Source organism: Myotis lucifugus, unplaced genomic scaffold, assembly GCF_000147115.1.
Source record: "Myotis lucifugus unplaced genomic scaffold, Myoluc2.0 scaffold_167, whole genome shotgun sequence".
Lineage (NCBI taxonomy): Eukaryota > Metazoa > Chordata > Mammalia > Chiroptera > Vespertilionidae > Myotis > Myotis lucifugus.
The window spans coordinates 2,153,738-2,171,251 of record NW_005871215.1 but is presented as its reverse complement, the minus strand read 5'-3'; the positions used below and the strand labels follow the sequence as shown (position 1 = coordinate 2,171,251).

The 17,514-nt window shown below is 48.0% G+C and overlaps 1 protein-coding gene across 1 annotated transcript in view; it reads left to right on the top strand.

Annotated features, from left to right (window-relative positions):
• PRMT8 (protein arginine methyltransferase 8) overlaps positions 1 to 17,514 on the top strand; it is a 92,089-nt gene that overhangs the window by 19,463 nt on the left and 55,112 nt on the right. The window contains exon 2 of the mRNA XM_023759936.1: positions 14,179 to 14,364. Coding sequence (XP_023615704.1) covers positions 14,179 to 14,364 — 186 coding nt within the window. The remainder of the gene's footprint in view (positions 1 to 14,178; positions 14,365 to 17,514) is intronic.

Sequence of the window (17,514 nt, the reverse complement as noted above, 5' to 3'; positions counted from 1 at the left end):
ACCTGTCCTGGATACATTCAGAAAAGTAGACCTTGTTTGCATATCAAAGTTAAGCCCTAAGGAAGCTGAGATGACATATGGGCCCCCATCATCTGGAAGATGCTTGGGGAATGGAAGGAAAACTGGATTCTGAAGAGACATTCCAAGTTCTCGGCAATCCTCCTACGGCCAGCTCTGGCAGCGTGGAAACCCCGAGTTCTGTCATGTGCTGACATCAGGGACCTGTGGGGAAGCCGCTTAAACTCTTTGAGTCTCAGTCTTCTCTGCAGAGCTGTTTGTCCATGCATCCATCTATGTATTCACTCAGTCGTTCCTTTAGTAAGCATGAGAATGTACAATGTGTCACCCCCATGCCACGTATTAGGATAAGCCCTGGGAACGTGCCTGAGTAAGAAACAGTCCTTACTTTTGAGGAACTTATGCTTTGTTAGGGAGTGGAGAGTACACTGGCAGTTACAGGGGCATTGTGAAGGCAATAGGAGGGTGCCAGGGAAGCACCTACAGAAGGGAGTTGTTGGGGAGAAGACAAGACTAATAATTTAAAATAAGACTTCAGCATTTACTAAGAACTGCAATGCAGGAAGACGAGAGGCGAAGGCCTTCTGAAGGTTTCGTGCTTCAATTCCCTCCATTTCTTAGCACATACAGGCTTTCTCTTATACTGAGATGAAATGTAAGCCCTCTTCTGAGAATTGCCTAGTGTGATGTATAAGAGGGGGAATTTCATGACACCCAGGTGGAAGGGACTGTGACACTCATCATGGAAAGGGAATCCCACGACACCTAGTAAGAGACTTGGGACCCTCTGATTAGCAACTTCAAAAGGCTGCCCTTAGAGAAGGGCCTGCCAAAGCACTGAGGTCCTGTCATTCTGGTGAGATCCATCTTTCTGTAATGGGCAGATGGCATGTTCTATGACTGATTTCTTCACCAGGGCATTTAACTTGGTGCAGGAAGGTGATCAAAGTGGACTTGCTGTAGGGAATGACATCTGAGCCTCGCTGAAGACTTACTGGAGTTATCCTTGTGTAGGCTTGGGCAAGTAGGTGGCAGGAGAGAGGAAGGAGCTGGTGATTCTAGGCAGAAGAACAGCAGGTACCAGTGCTGGGAGGCACAGGCACAGTGCAATGAGGGGACCCAGAGAAGGGCAGCAGGACTGGAGCAGCCTTTCAGGAAGGAACCTGAGGAGGAGCAGGAGCCAGATCATGGTGGGGAGCAGACCATGGTAAGCCTTGCAAATGACTTTGAACCTTATCTATAAGGAATCTGGTAGCCCCAGCTTACACTTTGGCCAAATGGACAAAGTTAGCCCAGCTTTCCTGGACTCTGGAGTGCTCAGCCTCCCCAGAGCAACAGCAGGGCGGGGCAGGCCACTTGTGCAGGAGTGGGGGTGGGGGGGGGGCGGGGGCGGGGTGAGCATCTTAGAGCCAGCACAGAGGGGGACCATCAAGTGTGGATAGCTGGTGAAATGCCCTGGGACGGAGCTGCCTGGTGTGGGACTGAGAGTGGGCCTCCAGGACTGACTTCCTGTGCTTCTCAGTCCCATTCTTTGCATGGTTGCCCCAGGCACCATGTTAAGGAAGTCATTCATTTATTCATGTGCTCATTTATTCATGCCCTCCACAGATTTTTATTAAACTCCCACTCAGTGTCAGGTAGGTTCTAGAAGCTGGGATTATAGTAGATGCTGATGCTGCCTACATTTATAGAGCTTTCATTTTAGGGGGAAGACAGATATGCAGAAATAAATGAATTAGTGTCAGGTACCGAAAAGAGTTCTAAAGAAAATTAAAGCAGGTAAGGGAATAGAAAGAGGTACAGGTGGTGGTATTTGCAGATAGAGTAATCTTGTGAGGCCACTCTGCAAAGGTGACATTTGAATAAAGAACTGAATGAGGTGAAAGAGTGAACCAGTCAAATACATGGGGAAACAGCTGTGCACAGTCCCTAGGTGGGAACAAATTTTGGGGGTGTACAAGGAACAGAATGAAGGCAAGAGGGGGTTGGAGAGGTTGCAGGGCCTCGCAGGCATGTAGAAGATGCAGGAGTCAGGAACAACAGTTTAGAACCCCAGATCACTGAGGGGATGGCAGCTGGACTCTGGCCTTCCTACTTCTCTCTTTGGCACACGGCCTTCCTGGGCTTCCAGATATGACCTTTCTCAGGCTCCAGGACTCATAGGTATTCCCTGGGAGTACAGCCTCTGGGTCTTGTCTTCTCCCTCTTTCCCATTATTATTAAAATTTAATTATTAAAATGAGAGGAGTACTTTCTCCCTCCTTTCAGGAGTGAAAGGGAGTGAAGGGCCCGAAGAATGAGTTCACACTAAGGGATTAATTTGACAAACAAATGCTTAGTGTGTTGTATTTACCAACCTTGCCCCAGTCTTTGATTTGGGAGTTCATTCGTGGCATAGATCCAGATTTCCATCTGGTGTCATTTTCTTCTGCTCCAAGGCTGACCTTTAACATCCCTTATAGTGAGGGCCTGTGGATAAGGAAAACTCTCAGCTTTGTTATCTCAAAAAATCTTTCCTTTGCCTTATATTTTGAAGATACTTATGCTGTATATAGAATTCTAAGTTGACAGTTTCCTTTTGTTTCTTTCAGTACTTTAAAGGTGTTGCTGCCCTGTCTTCTGACCTGTGTTGTTTCTTATAAGAAGTTGGCTGTCGTTATTATATTAGTTCCTCTGCATATAGCCTGTATTTATCCCTTCTCTGAATCCTTTTAAGATTTTCTGTTTTTCAGAGGTTTGAAGCAATTTGATTGTGACATGAGTGGTGTAGTTTTCTCCCCCTCATTTCTTTTCCTCAGAGTTTATTGAACTTTTTTGATCTGTAAGTTTATGGTTTTTATCAAGTTGGAAAATTTCAGCCATCATTCCAATATTTCTTTAGATATTTTTCTGTTTCCCCTTCCTTTGGGTACTAAAATTACAAGTGTACTAAGCCACTTGAGATTGTTGCTCAGCTCACTGATGTTCCATTTAACTTTTTTTCCCATGTCTTATTTTGGATAGATTTTTATTTTCTTGTGTGAAGTTCACTGATCTTTTCTTCTGTAATGTCTAACCTGCTGTTAATCTAATCCAATGTATCTTTCATCACATACAGTTTTTTTCTCTAGAAGTTCAGTTTGGGTCATTTTTATATCTTCCATATCTCCATTTACCATGATTAATCTTTCCTCTAGTTTCTTGGACATATGAAATCAAATTATAATAACAATTTTAATGACCCTGTCTTGTCTACTAATTTCATGATCTGTGTTTTCTCTGGGTTGATGTAAAGTGACTTTTTTTCTCCTAAGAGGTGGTATTTTCCCACTTTTTTGGTAAGCCTGATAATTTTTGACTGAATGCCAGACATTGTGGAATCCAAACCTTGTTGGTGCTGGATATTTTTGGATATTTTGTATTTCTAAGCTTTGTTCTGGGATACAGTTAAATGATTTGGAGAGTTTAACTCTTCCAGCTCTTACTTTTAAACTTTGTTTAGTGAAGTCAGAGAAGTCTTTAATCTAGGGCTAATTTCCACAAGTGAAGGAAGAAAACACCTCTTCTGCGTATTCATGAACTATAAGGTTTTCCACTCTGGCTTGGGGGCACAAGAACCTTGTCAGGCCCTGTGTGGGTAGCACAGGTTAGTCCCTCTGTCTTTTCAGGAGTAATCTTCCTGGCCTCGGGTAGTTTCTTCACATGCATGATTTGGTCAGTCTCAGATGGAGACTTGAAGGCCACTCTCTTCACTCTCTACAAAGCCCCCTGTCTGTATAGGCTTCTGTACTCTGCCTTGCCAACTCTAGTTGCCTTGGTGTCCTAATTCCCACCTCTGTCTCCTCCACCAAGAGATTTTCCTAGCTCTGTCTAGGTTCCTGCTCCCTACACCATTGCTCAGATACTCACACCAGGCAATAAACTGGGCCTTCATAGGATTCACCTTGTTTGTTTGTCACCTCTCAGGGACACGGGTTTTTGTTGCCTGATGTCTAATGTCTCAAACACTGTTATTTCGTATGCATTTTTTTTTTGGCTTTTAAACAGATCATCCGAATTGCCTGGGAGAGCTTTGGACAAGCCTAGAATATGCAGTTGGCTAATGTGAGGTCACCTTTGGAGTAGACCTGAATATTCCCAGGTGGCTGACATTTCTTTCTAGCTGGAGTGTCAGTATTTTCAGTGACTACTTACATCAGAATCTCTGATTAAAATAGTCAGTCACTTCTGCTAAGAATCTGGGGTGGAAATCTATTTATCGGACTAAATAGACTTGCTAGAACTAGAAGGAAAGTGTCTGGAGGAGTCCATGGGAACCAGATGAGAACCTAGATTAAGCTGGTGCAGCTCTGGTCTCAGCCAACAACTTGTGACGTTCTTTCTTACTTGTAACATGACTTTGTAGCATGTTTTTCTCCAGCCATTGGCTTAATGGATAGATGATAAGGTCAGAGGCTGGGCCAGAGGGGTCAGCTCTTGGATCCTGACCAGCTTTGCTGTATGGGTTAAGTCAGTCAGTCAGCTTCTCAGAGCCATGGAATCATGAGCTGCAGTTCTGGCCTTGCTTTATTTGGATGTGAAGAAATTGTTGGAAAAATGTCTAACAAATACCTTGAATCTGTACTTGAAGCCCCCAGAAGTCTATATGGATGGAATTATGGGTGCTTAGTAAATATATTTGATATTTGCAAGATATTTTCTTCTTGTAGAAATTCCAGAAATTTTACTTCTCAGTAAAAACATTTGGAGTGCCATTGAACGCTTCACAGTGTTGAGTATTATTAGGATTCTGGTGGTGATTCTTCTCAGTTTTGTCTTTCTGACTACCACCTCCCCACCCTCTCAGGGGATTGAAAGGTCTCTGAGTGCATGGCCTTCACTTCACTTTCATAGTGTATTTATGATGGGCAACATTGATTGAGCTGAAGTGTAAGGAAACTAATCAACATATCTTTACGAGCCCCAGCTCTGGGCCAAATGTTGAGGGGAAAACAATGACACCTAAGGTCTAGTTACTGGTCTGAAGAATTTATTTCTTCATTGTAGAAGTAATACCTACAGTTGTGAGTCAATTAGAATGAAAGCGTTTGCCAACAAAACAACACAAATTATAACCGATTGCAGAGGCCATAGGAGCAGGAGAGACCAGGTGTCAGAGAAAATGACTGACTTCCCATGATGGCCACATTCCTGAGATATTAATTGCATAACACTTAGAAAGTTCTGAGGAAGGGGGTGGAACAGGGCCTAGAGCCCAGAGAGTGGATGATGTGGAGGGTGAGGACCAGAGTCAAACAGTGAACAGAATGAAATGCTAAGGGCAGCCAAGGTCACTGTGTCTAGTGCCAGTGAAGGGCCCAGAAAGCATCCAAAAATAGCATCAGGGCCTAGAGTCCCATTTCCAGAGATAGAAGTCTCATACTCCTGTACCACACTTCAAAATTTTCTCCAAATAGTTACATACTCAGTGTCTTTCAGTCATCACAGGAGGCCTGTGAAAGAGGCAGGGCACACATTTGTCATTGGACAGAAGGGGAAACTGAGGGTAGGAAAGGTTGGTTGGCTTTTGCATAGTGACCTGAATAGGGAAAGAAGGAACCCAGATCAGAATCCACAGGTGCTCTATCTGCCTGGCACCCTCCACTCTACCGATGACCCCGCCTGGGGTGGAGAGCCTCGAGCACAGCTCAGGTCCCACAGGAGTGATTTAACTCAAATCTGGGACTAAAGCTTGTCCGGCTCCAGGCGAAGTGCAGGTGTGTGGGGATTGGCCAGGTCTTTCTGCACACCTGCTGGAAAGGAAGGTGGAGAGGAAGCCAAGTGCTCTGTGACATCCTCCAAATCAAAGGAGAGAAAGAGGCTCCTGTTGCCTTGGGAGGGAAGTGGGAGGACAAGAGAGGAAGTCTGCTTTTAAGCCTATTAAGGAGGAAGAACCATGGGCCAAGTATCCAATTAACCTGACATCTCTTGCAGCCAAAATATCTGAGGATATAAGAGAATGTAATATGTAGAGTCTTGGGAGAAAAGTGACGAATGGCTGGGAAATAGCCCCAGTTTATTTAAAAAATAGGTCAGGCCCAACAAATCCGGTAGATTCCTTCCTAGCAATTCCTGAGCCAGGAGCCAGAGGGAGGGCAGGGAGGGTGTAATGCCATTTTGATTTGGGGCAGGCACTGCTGTTGTATCACAAAGAGACAGTCGGGGCTGATGGGAAGCACGGGGCACAATGCCCTTTGTGTTGAGCTGCACGGTGCCCTGGTAGTGACAGCATATTTGGGACTGGCCCAAGGTCACCCAGCCTGAAGGTGGCAGAGACTAAACCCAATCCCAGCTCATTGGTTGTGAGAACTAAGGTGCTTTCTGCAACGGGTGGCTGCCGCTCTTCCAGGTGTCCTTGGCTTTGTCTCTCCCTTCTGATGTCCTGGGCCCTGCCTCTCCCTCCAGGTGTCCTGGGCCCTGCCTTTCCCTGCAGGTGTCCTAGGCCCTGCCTCCCCCTCCAGGTGTCCTTGGCCCTGCTGGGACATTGTCTGGGATTCACAGTAGCACTGAGGCAGTGCCAGGCCAGCCTCTGAGGGCTGCAGCAGGGGTCAGAGAGGAACTGAGAAGGCACGTAGCTGTCCCCAGCTCTGTCTGGACCAGGGTTTCATAGGCAGCCCTGGGGGAGCTGGTTCAACATGCAGCCTGAGGGGTCTCACCCACACAGATTCTGATTTTGTTGGTCTGGTGTGGGGCCTGAGACCCACTTTAGGGAGATTGACACAGATTGTCATAGAGAAACACTGTCCTAAATCACTGTCCTAAATCCCCAGATGGTTCCCTCAGAACATTAATTTCTAGAGATGTTATAGATCTCTCAGGAGAAAAGGTGTCATAGCCATAAATTTGGAAAACTATATACCCTAATTCCCTCTTGGAGAGACACAGTTCATTTTAGCAAATTAAAGGCTTAAAATGATTACAACTAAGAAATCTCTTTATATTTTGCAATATATACATATATCAAATTTTTACCTTGTACAACTTAAGCTTACACAATATTATATGTCAATCATACCTCAATAAAGCTAAAAAAAGAAAAGATATCTGTTTAGCTATTTGCCCAAACTCACTTCACCATAGAATCCACCACTGAGTACCCACACTGTGGAATACAATGTAGAAAAATGCAGCTCTAGCTCAGAGTTTCTCAAACTTTGTGATGCATCAGAATCACATGGAGAGCTTGCTGGAATACATTGCTGGGCCCCACCCAGAGATGGTGATGTGGGTGGCTGCTGTAAGGCCTGAAAATTTTCATTGTTCTTTTAAAAGATATTTTTTATTGATTTTTACAGAGCGAGGAAGGGAGAGGGAGAGAGAGAGAAACATCAATGAATGTGCCCTGACTGAGAATTGAACTGGTGACTTCTTGGTGTATGGGATGATGCTCAACCAACTGAGCTACAACAGCCAGGGAAAATTTGCATTTCTTACGAATTCCCAAGTGATGCTGATGCTGGTGGTCTGGGGTTTACACTTTGCGAACCATTGCCCTAGACCCCTCTGTGAGCCCTGGCTCAGCCACGGTCCTGGCAGGCCTCCTGGCAGCATTCCCCAGTGGGAGGATGGGGCCTGAGAATGGTGAGTGACAGGACCCAAGGGAAGGGGATCCCAGGAGCACAGCCTTGTTGGGGCTTGAGACTTAAGGTAATAAAAAAGCATATGGAGATGGGCTCTGCCAAGTAGCCAGTTATAGTCAGGGACACTGTAAAACAGAAAGGTCTCAGAGGGTGACAGTAGCTGACACGCTGTAACATGCATCGTGTCTGGCCTTGCCGGAGGGGAATCTGGAGTGTCTGTGCCTTTAAAAAGCCAATGCTAGTGAGACATGTGAGGATATCTGTTGACAAGTGAACAAGCCAGGGACCCTGGAGGGTATGTGCATACAGACCACACCACCTTGCAGGACCAACAGCATCTAGGCCCTTCTCCCCACACCCAGACTCACAGACTTCCGACCCCTGATGAGCAGCAGGGAGCTAGGGCCATCTGCTCTAGAATAGCACTTCCTTCTGGGCAGGCTGACTTCAGTATTGCTTTGCTGGGACCATCTTTTAGTCCAGATGCTAGGACATAAAAGCAGGAGAGTAGATATGAGGATGGAACTAGAACTGTCTTTGGTCAAAGCAGACAGGAAAGCTATCTATACCAATAAAAGGGTAATATGCTAATTAGACCGGACATCTTCTGGACATCCTTCCAGACAAACCCACAATGGTGGGGGTCAAGGCAGAGGTGGTTAGGGGCATCAGGCTGGCAGGCAGAGGCGGTTAGGGGTGATCAGTCAGTCAGGCAGGCAGGCGAGCGGTTAGGAGCCAGCGGTCCTGGACTGTGAGAGGGATGTCTGACTGCCAGTCAGACAGACATCCCTGAGGGGTCCAGGATTGGAGAGGGTGCAGGCCAGGCTGAGGGACCCCCTCCCGTGCACAAATTTTGTGCACCAGGCCTCTAGTATATTTATAGGCAATAGGAGAGGTCCCAATGCCCAGCAGAGCCCTTGCTTGTCTCGCTGCTGCCTGACTTTCTTCCCTTGGAATGTCCCCCTTTCGGGTGAAGCTGAGGTCCATATCTAAAGGCAGACAGACAGTGTTTGAAGAGCTAACTCTATGTGATTATCAACTACACGGACTACAGTTTAGATCATATCTGGTAAGCACACGTGGGGAGGAAGAAAGAGAGCGATGCATATCTGGCTTCCTCCCCTGTGTGATTCCCAATAGTTTGCTGACTTCTCAGCCAACATATATGAGATTGGTTGATGTTTGAAGGTTGCCTTCACCCAGAGCCTCTGTTGTCCACTGCGGCTTATATAGGAGTCAGGACTTCAGACTTTACAGATGCGCCCACCATCATTCTTCAAGACCCAGCCCTTACATGAGTCTTGAGTCTTTCCAGGGCCATAGGAGGCCAGGCAGATGGGCCAAGACTGAGTTTTCAGAGCCCCTCCCAAGGGTCTTCCACTGTGGCTGAATCATCTTAAATGGCTTCCTGAGACATGTCTGGATTCCTATGGGTTCCTGTATGCCTACATGAGGACCTAGAGGGCCTGTACATTTGCTTCTCCCACAGGACCCGCATGGCACCTCGCCACAACAGGTGCTCACTAGGTATTTGTGAGATGAAAAGCGCTACCCACGTAGCTGAATGCCCATGGATCCTGGGCCACTGCTCTTTCCCACCCAACTCCCAGCCTCCTGGGATGGCACACCTTTGAGCTCATGGGCAGAGCGCAAGTCCCCTCTGCAGGAGGCTGACAGCCTGTGACATTAGGGACAGGGCCACAGTTACCATTTTGTTCCCATGACCTGTAGTTATTGAGCTGAATCTCCCTCCATATCTATTCATTTCCCCCCTCATGAATATGCACATGGTTGACACTTTGTAAATTGGCTGCTGGGGAAAGAGTGTCAGGGAGCCCCATGGAAAAGGGGACCTTGGAATCAGAGTTGAATGGCAGATAAGGGGTGACCTTGACCACCTGCTGCCTGGACCAGCTGGAACTTTTTTTCTTAATATATTTAAATAGAGTCAAGATTGGGGTCAGCTTCGTGCACAGAACCTTTTTCAGCTTTAGCGATGACTGCACAGCTTCCGGAGCATAGCATCCACGTGGATGTGCAACGCTGGACGGCAGTTGTCATTGTTTGGTGCCAGTGCCTGGTCACTGGAGTTCACTGTGTGGGTCGCATGTCCTCAGAGGAGGGACAGTCACAGAACTGGAGCAGCACTGGGTCCCTTGATGCTGCCAAGGTCTTCAAAGGATAATGTTTCAGCTTCTCTCCCTGGACCTTCCTCATCCCCCTATGCCTTCTTTTTTGGGGTATCTCCCCCAAGTGAACCCCTCATGCCTCCCCTCCCCTGCCATCTAGTGCAGATGGTTTCCAAATCCAGAGTGCCAGCCTCAGCTTCCCTCCAGAGCTCTGGGATCGCACTTCCTTTCCTTTTCCACTATTACCGTTTGCTGTTTACAAAAGCAGTAGGTGTTAATGGCATAAATTTTAGGAAGTATAAACAAGCACAAGAAAGGAAAGAATGAGCTGTTGACAATCCAACACCCCGCGACAGTCCCCGAATCCCTCTTCATCACACTAAGCATGAATAGGTTTTAATTTTCAAAATGCAATCGCTCTATCTGTTCTACTCCCACGTGTTCTTCTCAACCCACAGCTTATCGTGGTAATATTCCTGTGTTATTAAACACTCTTCCACAACATTTAAAAGGCTGTGTAGCCTGCACTCAGTCAATGTTCATGTAGTCACTTGTGCTTTGTGGAACCTCTAAGTCGACTCCTATTTTTTGCCATTAAATACTGCTTTCACAAAATTCTTATAGCTACACGCTTATGATTATCCATGATTCTTTCCTTAGGATATACTTAAAAAATGGAATTATTGGGCTAACAGATTTCTGCTTTTTTGTCACTTTTACTGAATTTTATCAAACTACCCTCCAAAAAGTTCTCACTAGAATTGTACGAAAGTACTTATTTTTCTGCAGCCATTAAAAATAGAGTTTTAGCAGTTTTGGGGGGAGCTACGCTTATTTGGTATTTAAGAATTATAACTTTTTTGCTTTAATTTAAAGTTACCTGATTTCTAAACAGGTTAAATATTTTTGCCAGATGTCAACTTGCCATTTGTGCTTATTCTCATGTGAATTCGCTATAAGCTCCTTTGTCCAGTGTTAAATCGGGGATGTTCTTCTTTCTCTCATTGGTTTGTAAGAGCGCTCTCCATATTAAGGATATTAACCTTGCCTGTTGGGGATGGTAGAAATGTACTCTCAGTTTACCACTTGCCTTTTAATTTGGGTTGTAATATTTATTGACTGGGACTGCACTGCTGTCTGCTTGCTAGACATCTTCTCTTACATGACGCAATGGCATTGCACACTTCACATATTGAGATTTAAACTCATCATTTCCCTGGCCACCCTGCCCTTCCTGCCCTTCCTGCCGGCTGGCTTGTTTCTATTGATGCACCACCGTTTTCCTGGTCCCCCAGGCTGGAACTGTTGGAGGCATCTCTGGTTCCTGATATGCCATCAGTGGCCAGCTCCCAGAGCTTTTCTTTCTGTGGCTTCTCTGGCAGGCAGCCTACTTACACAACAGTGCTTCAGATCCCCATTATTTTTTGACTGAACTTTGCAAATAGTTTCATAAGTTCATGCCTTGCCTCCCCGATGCCAGGGCTGCCACTCCTCCTTTCTCCTCCTTGCCCCTGTGGGACACTGCATCACATTCATCTTCCTAAAGTAGAGCTCGAACATAGACCTCCCTGCTTAAAAGTAGCCAACAGCTCCCCACTGTCCTGTTTATTTAATTACATCACAGCCTGGCCATGATTTCCCTTCAGCCGAATCTCCCACTATCTCCGCCAAGTTGCTCCCCAAACAAACTCACTGCTTTCCTTCCCCTTTACCTCTTTGCTCAAGCCATCCCCTCCTCCCAGAGTCCTCCCCACCACCTCCACCTACCAAAATTCATTCAGAAAGCTCCCCACCCCACTCACTGCTGCCATCCCAGGCTTTTCTGACTCTTTAAGTGGAAATGAATCTCTCTTCTTTGAGCCCCCAGAACAATTTACTTGAGCTTCTCTTGTAAAACAAACCTTATTCCATCATCCAGTGGAGCCTCAAAGGTCTTATGCTCCTGCTAGATGACAGAGTGCTTTGAGGGCACTGTCCTGTACATCTGCTTCCCCCACAGGACCCGCACGGCGCCTCGCCGCAACAGGTGCTCACTAGGGATTTGTGAGATGAAAAGCGCCACCCACGCAGCTGAATGCCCAGGGATCCTGGGCCACTGCTCTTTCCCACCCACTCCCAGCCTCCTGGGACGGCACAGCTTTGAGCTCATGGGCAGACTGCAAGTCCCCTCTGCAGGAGGCTGACAGCCTGTGACATCAGGGACAGGGCCACAGTTACCATTTTGTTCCCATGACCTGTAGTTATTGAGCTGAATGACCCTCCATATTTACTCATTTCTTTCCCTCATGAATGTGATGGGTGCATGTGGTTGATGCTTTGTAAATTGGCTGCTGAGGAGTCTCAGGGACCCCACGGAAAAGGAGACCTTGGCATGAGTTGAATGGCAGTTAATGGGTGCAAGAGGCAGACCCCTTTGACCTTGACCACACGTGCTGCCTGGACCAACTAGGACTTTTTCTCTTAATATATTTAAATAGAGTCAAGATTGGGGTCAGCTTCGTGCACAGAGCATTTTTCAGCTTTAGAGGTGACTCTGCAGCCAGCACGGGAGTGTGCAATTGACAGTCTATTTTTAGCCTCCCTGAGACCGTGACCAACATCCCAAGCTGAGGGTGGGCACACCTGCTGCATTCTAATGAGGCAGCCCGACTGCCTGTGCCAGCCCGGGATCTCGCCGACCTGAAATCCGATGTTGCTAAACTGGGAAGCCTGCTTATTTCCCAGAGGCTGTAGCCTAGATACACCAGGAAAATGGGACCATCGCATCCCCCTGCTGACTCCCCTCCAGCCCCTGGCGGTCTTGGGGTTGTGCCCACAGCATGATAAAGGGAAGAAGCCACTAGTGTTTTCTTTATCTTGCTCTGTCCTAGGAAAGGAGGTAGGAAGTCTGAGGTGACCCAGCTCACAGATGAGAAAAATGAGGCAGAGAACAGGGACATGTTTATGTAATCTGAATATTAATAATAATAATAACAATTAAACACTTATTATATGCCAGGCAGTGTTTTAATATCTTTACTTATATCAACTCATCCAAATTTCTGGACAACTCCATTGGGTAGTTTTTATTTTGATCTCTGCTTACAGAGGAGGAAACTGAGGCACAGTGATGACAAAATGACTTCCCAAGGTCATTTGTCAGCCAAGTAGCAGGGCAGGGTTTGAAAGCCAGGCAGTGTGGCCCCAGGGTTTGCATTCTTGCACTGTGCTGTCTGCCTCTCAATGCCCCAGACAACCAACCACTGCATACGACTCTGTTTTTAAAGATGCTTCCGCTCTGAGGCCTGTGCTGTGCTGTGCACACCTGCATTTCCTCCACTCCAGGGAGAGGAGGCTCTTCCCCTAGCAGACTGTGCCTCTGTACTCCACTCCAGGGAGAGGAGGCTCTTCCCCTGGCAGACTGTGCCTCTGTAGTGAGGCTTAAACTTCTGGGCCCAGAAGTTCTCCAAGCTTCTATCTCCTTCTCCCTCCTCCCCTTGGTCTGTGGGAGTGGCGGGGGGTCAGTGCTGGGCAGCAGCAGTGGCTGTGCAGCTGGGCCGGGTGTCAGGACTGGGAACCCAGAAAGAGCGGTGCCGGTGGTGCCCGGGCAGGTCACCGAGGTGTGGTCTTCACAGTTCAGACCAATTGCTGAAGTCCAGAGCAACCACGAATCAGAAACCAGAGTGGGAGGCAGCAGGTGTGAGGCCCAGAACCCAGGAGACCTGCATTTTGGGGGCCAAGTGCTGCCTGTTGGGTGGAGAAAGGCCCGTGGGTGTGATCTTCCTAAGGGGGCAGGTGAGACTCATTTTAACTTAATAAACACTCAGTGTGCCGGCCTTTTCTAAGCCTTTTACAGACACCAATGTGTCGAATCCTCAGGACAACTCTAGATGATGAGAACCATTTTATTCCCACTTTAGATGTGGGGAAACTGAGGCACCAAGAGGCTAATCACTTTGCTCAAGGTAATAGGGCTAGTGCGTGGCAGAGCAGGATTCATGTTCCGGGAGACTGGCCCTGGAATCTCCTCTCCAGCCACCATGCCGGACATCTTTCCCTTTATTAAATGTTTACTATTCGACTCTAAAGAATGGTATTGTCCTCATTTAATGGAGATGGGAACTGGGGCCTGGATGGGCTCAAGTCACCTGACTAGCAAGAGATGGAGCTGGGTTAAACCAGATCTGTTTGGCTCCTGAGTAGCATGGCACCTCAGCCATCAGCGTGACTGCCAGAAAGCTGGAAGGCACCACACGCCTCAGGAGTGGCCGTGTGGATCACTGGCACCCACCCCTTAGGAGTGGCCGTGTGGATCACTGGCACCCACCCCTCAGGAGTGGCCGTGTGGATCACTGGAGCGGGCCTCAGGGACCAGGAAGGGAGGAGGGGAAAAATCTCAGAGGGCAGGGCCTCGCTGCCACTGTTCACACCAGGCTCCCTTTTTTCGTCCTCAGGTGAGCAGTACCCCCTCTCAGCCCCCTCAGCCTGTGGTCCCATCCAAGCCTGTGCAATGTGTCCATCATGTGTCCACTCAACCCAGCTGTCCAGGACGGGGCAAGATGTCCAAGCTGCTGAACCCAGAGGAGATGACCTCAAGAGATTATTACTTCGACTCCTATGCCCACTTTGGGATCCACGAGGTAAACCATCCTGAGCTGGTGGCCGAATGGGGCAAGCTTGGCCCTGCTGTTCCATCACTGTTCTCTGAGGCAGCATGTGCTCAACTCTCCACTGTCATGAAGTGAGTTCTCCCAGTGGTCCGAGGCCCCTGATTCTCTCTCCATCCACGAGTCTCTCTGGGAGGGGGTCAGGGCCAGGCCTGGCGCAGGTGAGTGGGTGAAAGTGTGTGTCTGTGTTGCTTGGCTGGTGAGCAAGGAGAGCTCAGGGCCTCCATTTTACAGCCCGACACCTGTGTCTCTTCCCGGTCCTCAGTTCAGGTGGTCCAGGTGGACTGAACATCCTTGGTCCTCACTCCAGGAGCTCAGATGCTTTGCAGCTAGGGTCCTATAGCCAAAGGCCTTCTGGAGGTCATGGTGTTGGCCTTCAGGAAGGATGGACATGAATCCTTAGGTTGGTCCTGGACCAATGAGTGCCTCCAGGGAAGAAATGCAGCAAGTGTCCATGGAAACCTGGCCCAGGTCTGGCACCCTGATTGATTCTCAGGAAATTCCTTTGTGTAAATGCTTGTCTTCATCCATAGCAGGGCAGACTTCTGTGAGCTGCAGCATAGAACGGAGCTTCCTGACAAGAGGCTTCCTGATACCTGTACCCCCGGCCCTGCCTTCATCACCTTTTAACACTTTCAAGCCACCCCAAATAAACGACTATATTAACTGCGTGCTTACTGTTCTAAGCACAGTATATGTATCATTTCATTTATCCTTCCTAAGAACCTTAGGAAGAAAATATTTATATTATCTCCTCACGGTCTGTATGTCTCAAAGCTCTGCCTTCCAATTAGATGCTTCTGTAAACCCTTCCTGTATCAAAAAGGCTGCACTGCCATTGCCAGGCACATGTTTAGTAATAATAACCGGCATTTTTCTTGAGTGCTTACAACAACCTGGCTGTTGTTCTGGGCATTTTATATTATTGGCTCATTTATTCCTCAGGTCAATCTTATGAGGTTGGTATTATTATCTGTCTCCATTTTATAGATGAGGATATAAGACCTTAAGCATCAGATCGACCTTCGTTCATCCTTGCTGGTTCCTTTGCACACAAGGTTATAGGCTAATAAATGGCAGAGCTAGAAATTAAACCTTCACATTTTGGGCTCAGGCACTTCATTCCTAACTACGTAGCCATACAGCTTCTAAAACAGTTCACTCTTTCTGGAAATGTTGACGTTGTTCCTGCTGGCTCCTTTGCAATTCCATGTTGCGGTAGAGAGTGGATGTAGGGTCTCTCCATTACTGCTAGACTTGGGCTCAGCCTGGGGAGACACAAGGTTTGGCCCCCTGAGAATTCCTCTCCACATAAAGGCTCCGGCCTGGGGTGCGGGCCTGGCCCAGGGAGGCCTGGGCAGTCAAGCTTGCCTCTCTTGGTGGATCGAATGCCCTCTCAGGGCAAATGGGTGAGTTGTGTCTACTGTGATCCTCTTTCCGTGGGACCCAGGATTGGGATGGTGCATGTGCGGAGCCCTGACCTGGGCCTGTGAGAGGCTCTGAGAGGCAGAAAGGACTCGTTCAAGAGCTTCGCTCCTCAAGGTCCCTTGGCTAATTAAAGGATGTGCCTTCCATGTGGTCAATTTTAACAGGCCCACAGCTCTGAGCACCTGTATCAGGGGAGAAACTGTAGTCCCAGGGGCCCTGATGTGCTCCCCTTGGGGCTTTCTGAAATCCCTCCTGACGGAAACCAACCCTCCACGATGGGCATTCAACTCCCCACCCATCTTTAGGCTGCGCTCCCCCACGGAGCCTCCTCTGATTGACTTCTCCGACACCTCCCTCTGAATTGCTAAGTTCTTGCTGGGCAACACTTTGGCACCCAGGATGTGCTCTCCTGGGCTACTGTTAATCTCTGTAATTCTTCAGGTCTTGGTTCCTCAGCCTCTAACCAGTGTTTGGCACATCATCTGATTGGCAAAGGTTTATTGACATGCCTGCTAGCTTCATCACTCAGGTGATGCCTGGCCAGCACCACGGCCAGGCATCCAGCAGGGTACGATCTCCATTGAGAGGGGACACCAAGGGTCATCAAATAAATATTATAGTATGTCTCCTCAATTTCATGTATTGATAGAAAAATCAAATTTGTAAATGAACATATATAAACAGTGTAGACTGAGCTAATTAAGTTGGAGTAAGGGATCTGCAGGTCATAGATAACATGTCTTTCCTTAGTAACCTACCCTAGAATAGTTAGCAATCCTTCACATGAGAAAGTACTTCTGATCATCTAGCTTAAGTCCCTCCTCCTGCTGCTGCTGTCCATCTCTAGATCCTGGCCTCAGGGAAACACAAAGGTCTGTAATGCAGGGTTGGCTTCTTGGCCTTTCTTCCTAGTTGAAGCTTTCCCTCCACCCTGTTTTTGGTCTCTGGTAGGAAATGAGTGGATGGACTCTTTACATTGTTCTTCAAGGAGAGAGGGCCTGCTCATTTTTTGTTATCAAACGCCAGGGATCTCAGTTCTGTGGCAGACGGCTCACAGCGATGCCTTTGCCTCCTCAGTCTGGGCAAGACCCATATCTCACCATCCGGAGCCGAGCTGGCCGTTTGGCAGTCTTCTCCCGTCATTAACAAGATGCTCACAGGGCAGGCAGCAGCACCGCCAGCTTGCTGATTAATAGTGATCAGTGAGTGTTTAGGAAACATGGTGCTTGGATTTGATGAGTCGGCAAATACAAAGGAGAAGCACTGCGTTTGGGGAAGGACACTGTTGGGGTCTAGAGAGCACAGCAGGAGGTGGTCTGGACACTTCTGTTCTTCCATCTCATGACTCCATCCAGAGAGGACTCTGTACTCAACCTTCAGAGGGTGGGATGAGGGAGAGGGCCCTGTGGCCTTCCGACACAGAGCCCCTCTGAGAAGAATGGAATCTTGAACAGGAGCAGAAGTGACAGATGTCTGCCTACTGAGGCATTTGCTCAGAGTGGAGAGGGCCAGCTCTGTGACCTCCCGCAGCCCTGCTCTGAATTCTCAGCATCTTTGACAGGCGCTGGGCGTGGTGCCTCAGCTGCCTGCCAGTGGGGCTGTGTTGCCAGCCCCTGCACCCTGGGCGCCCGTCCCACTCCTGGCCAGCTCAGTTCTTTTGACAAGCTTGCTGCAGTTTCTTTTGAAACATTCTTC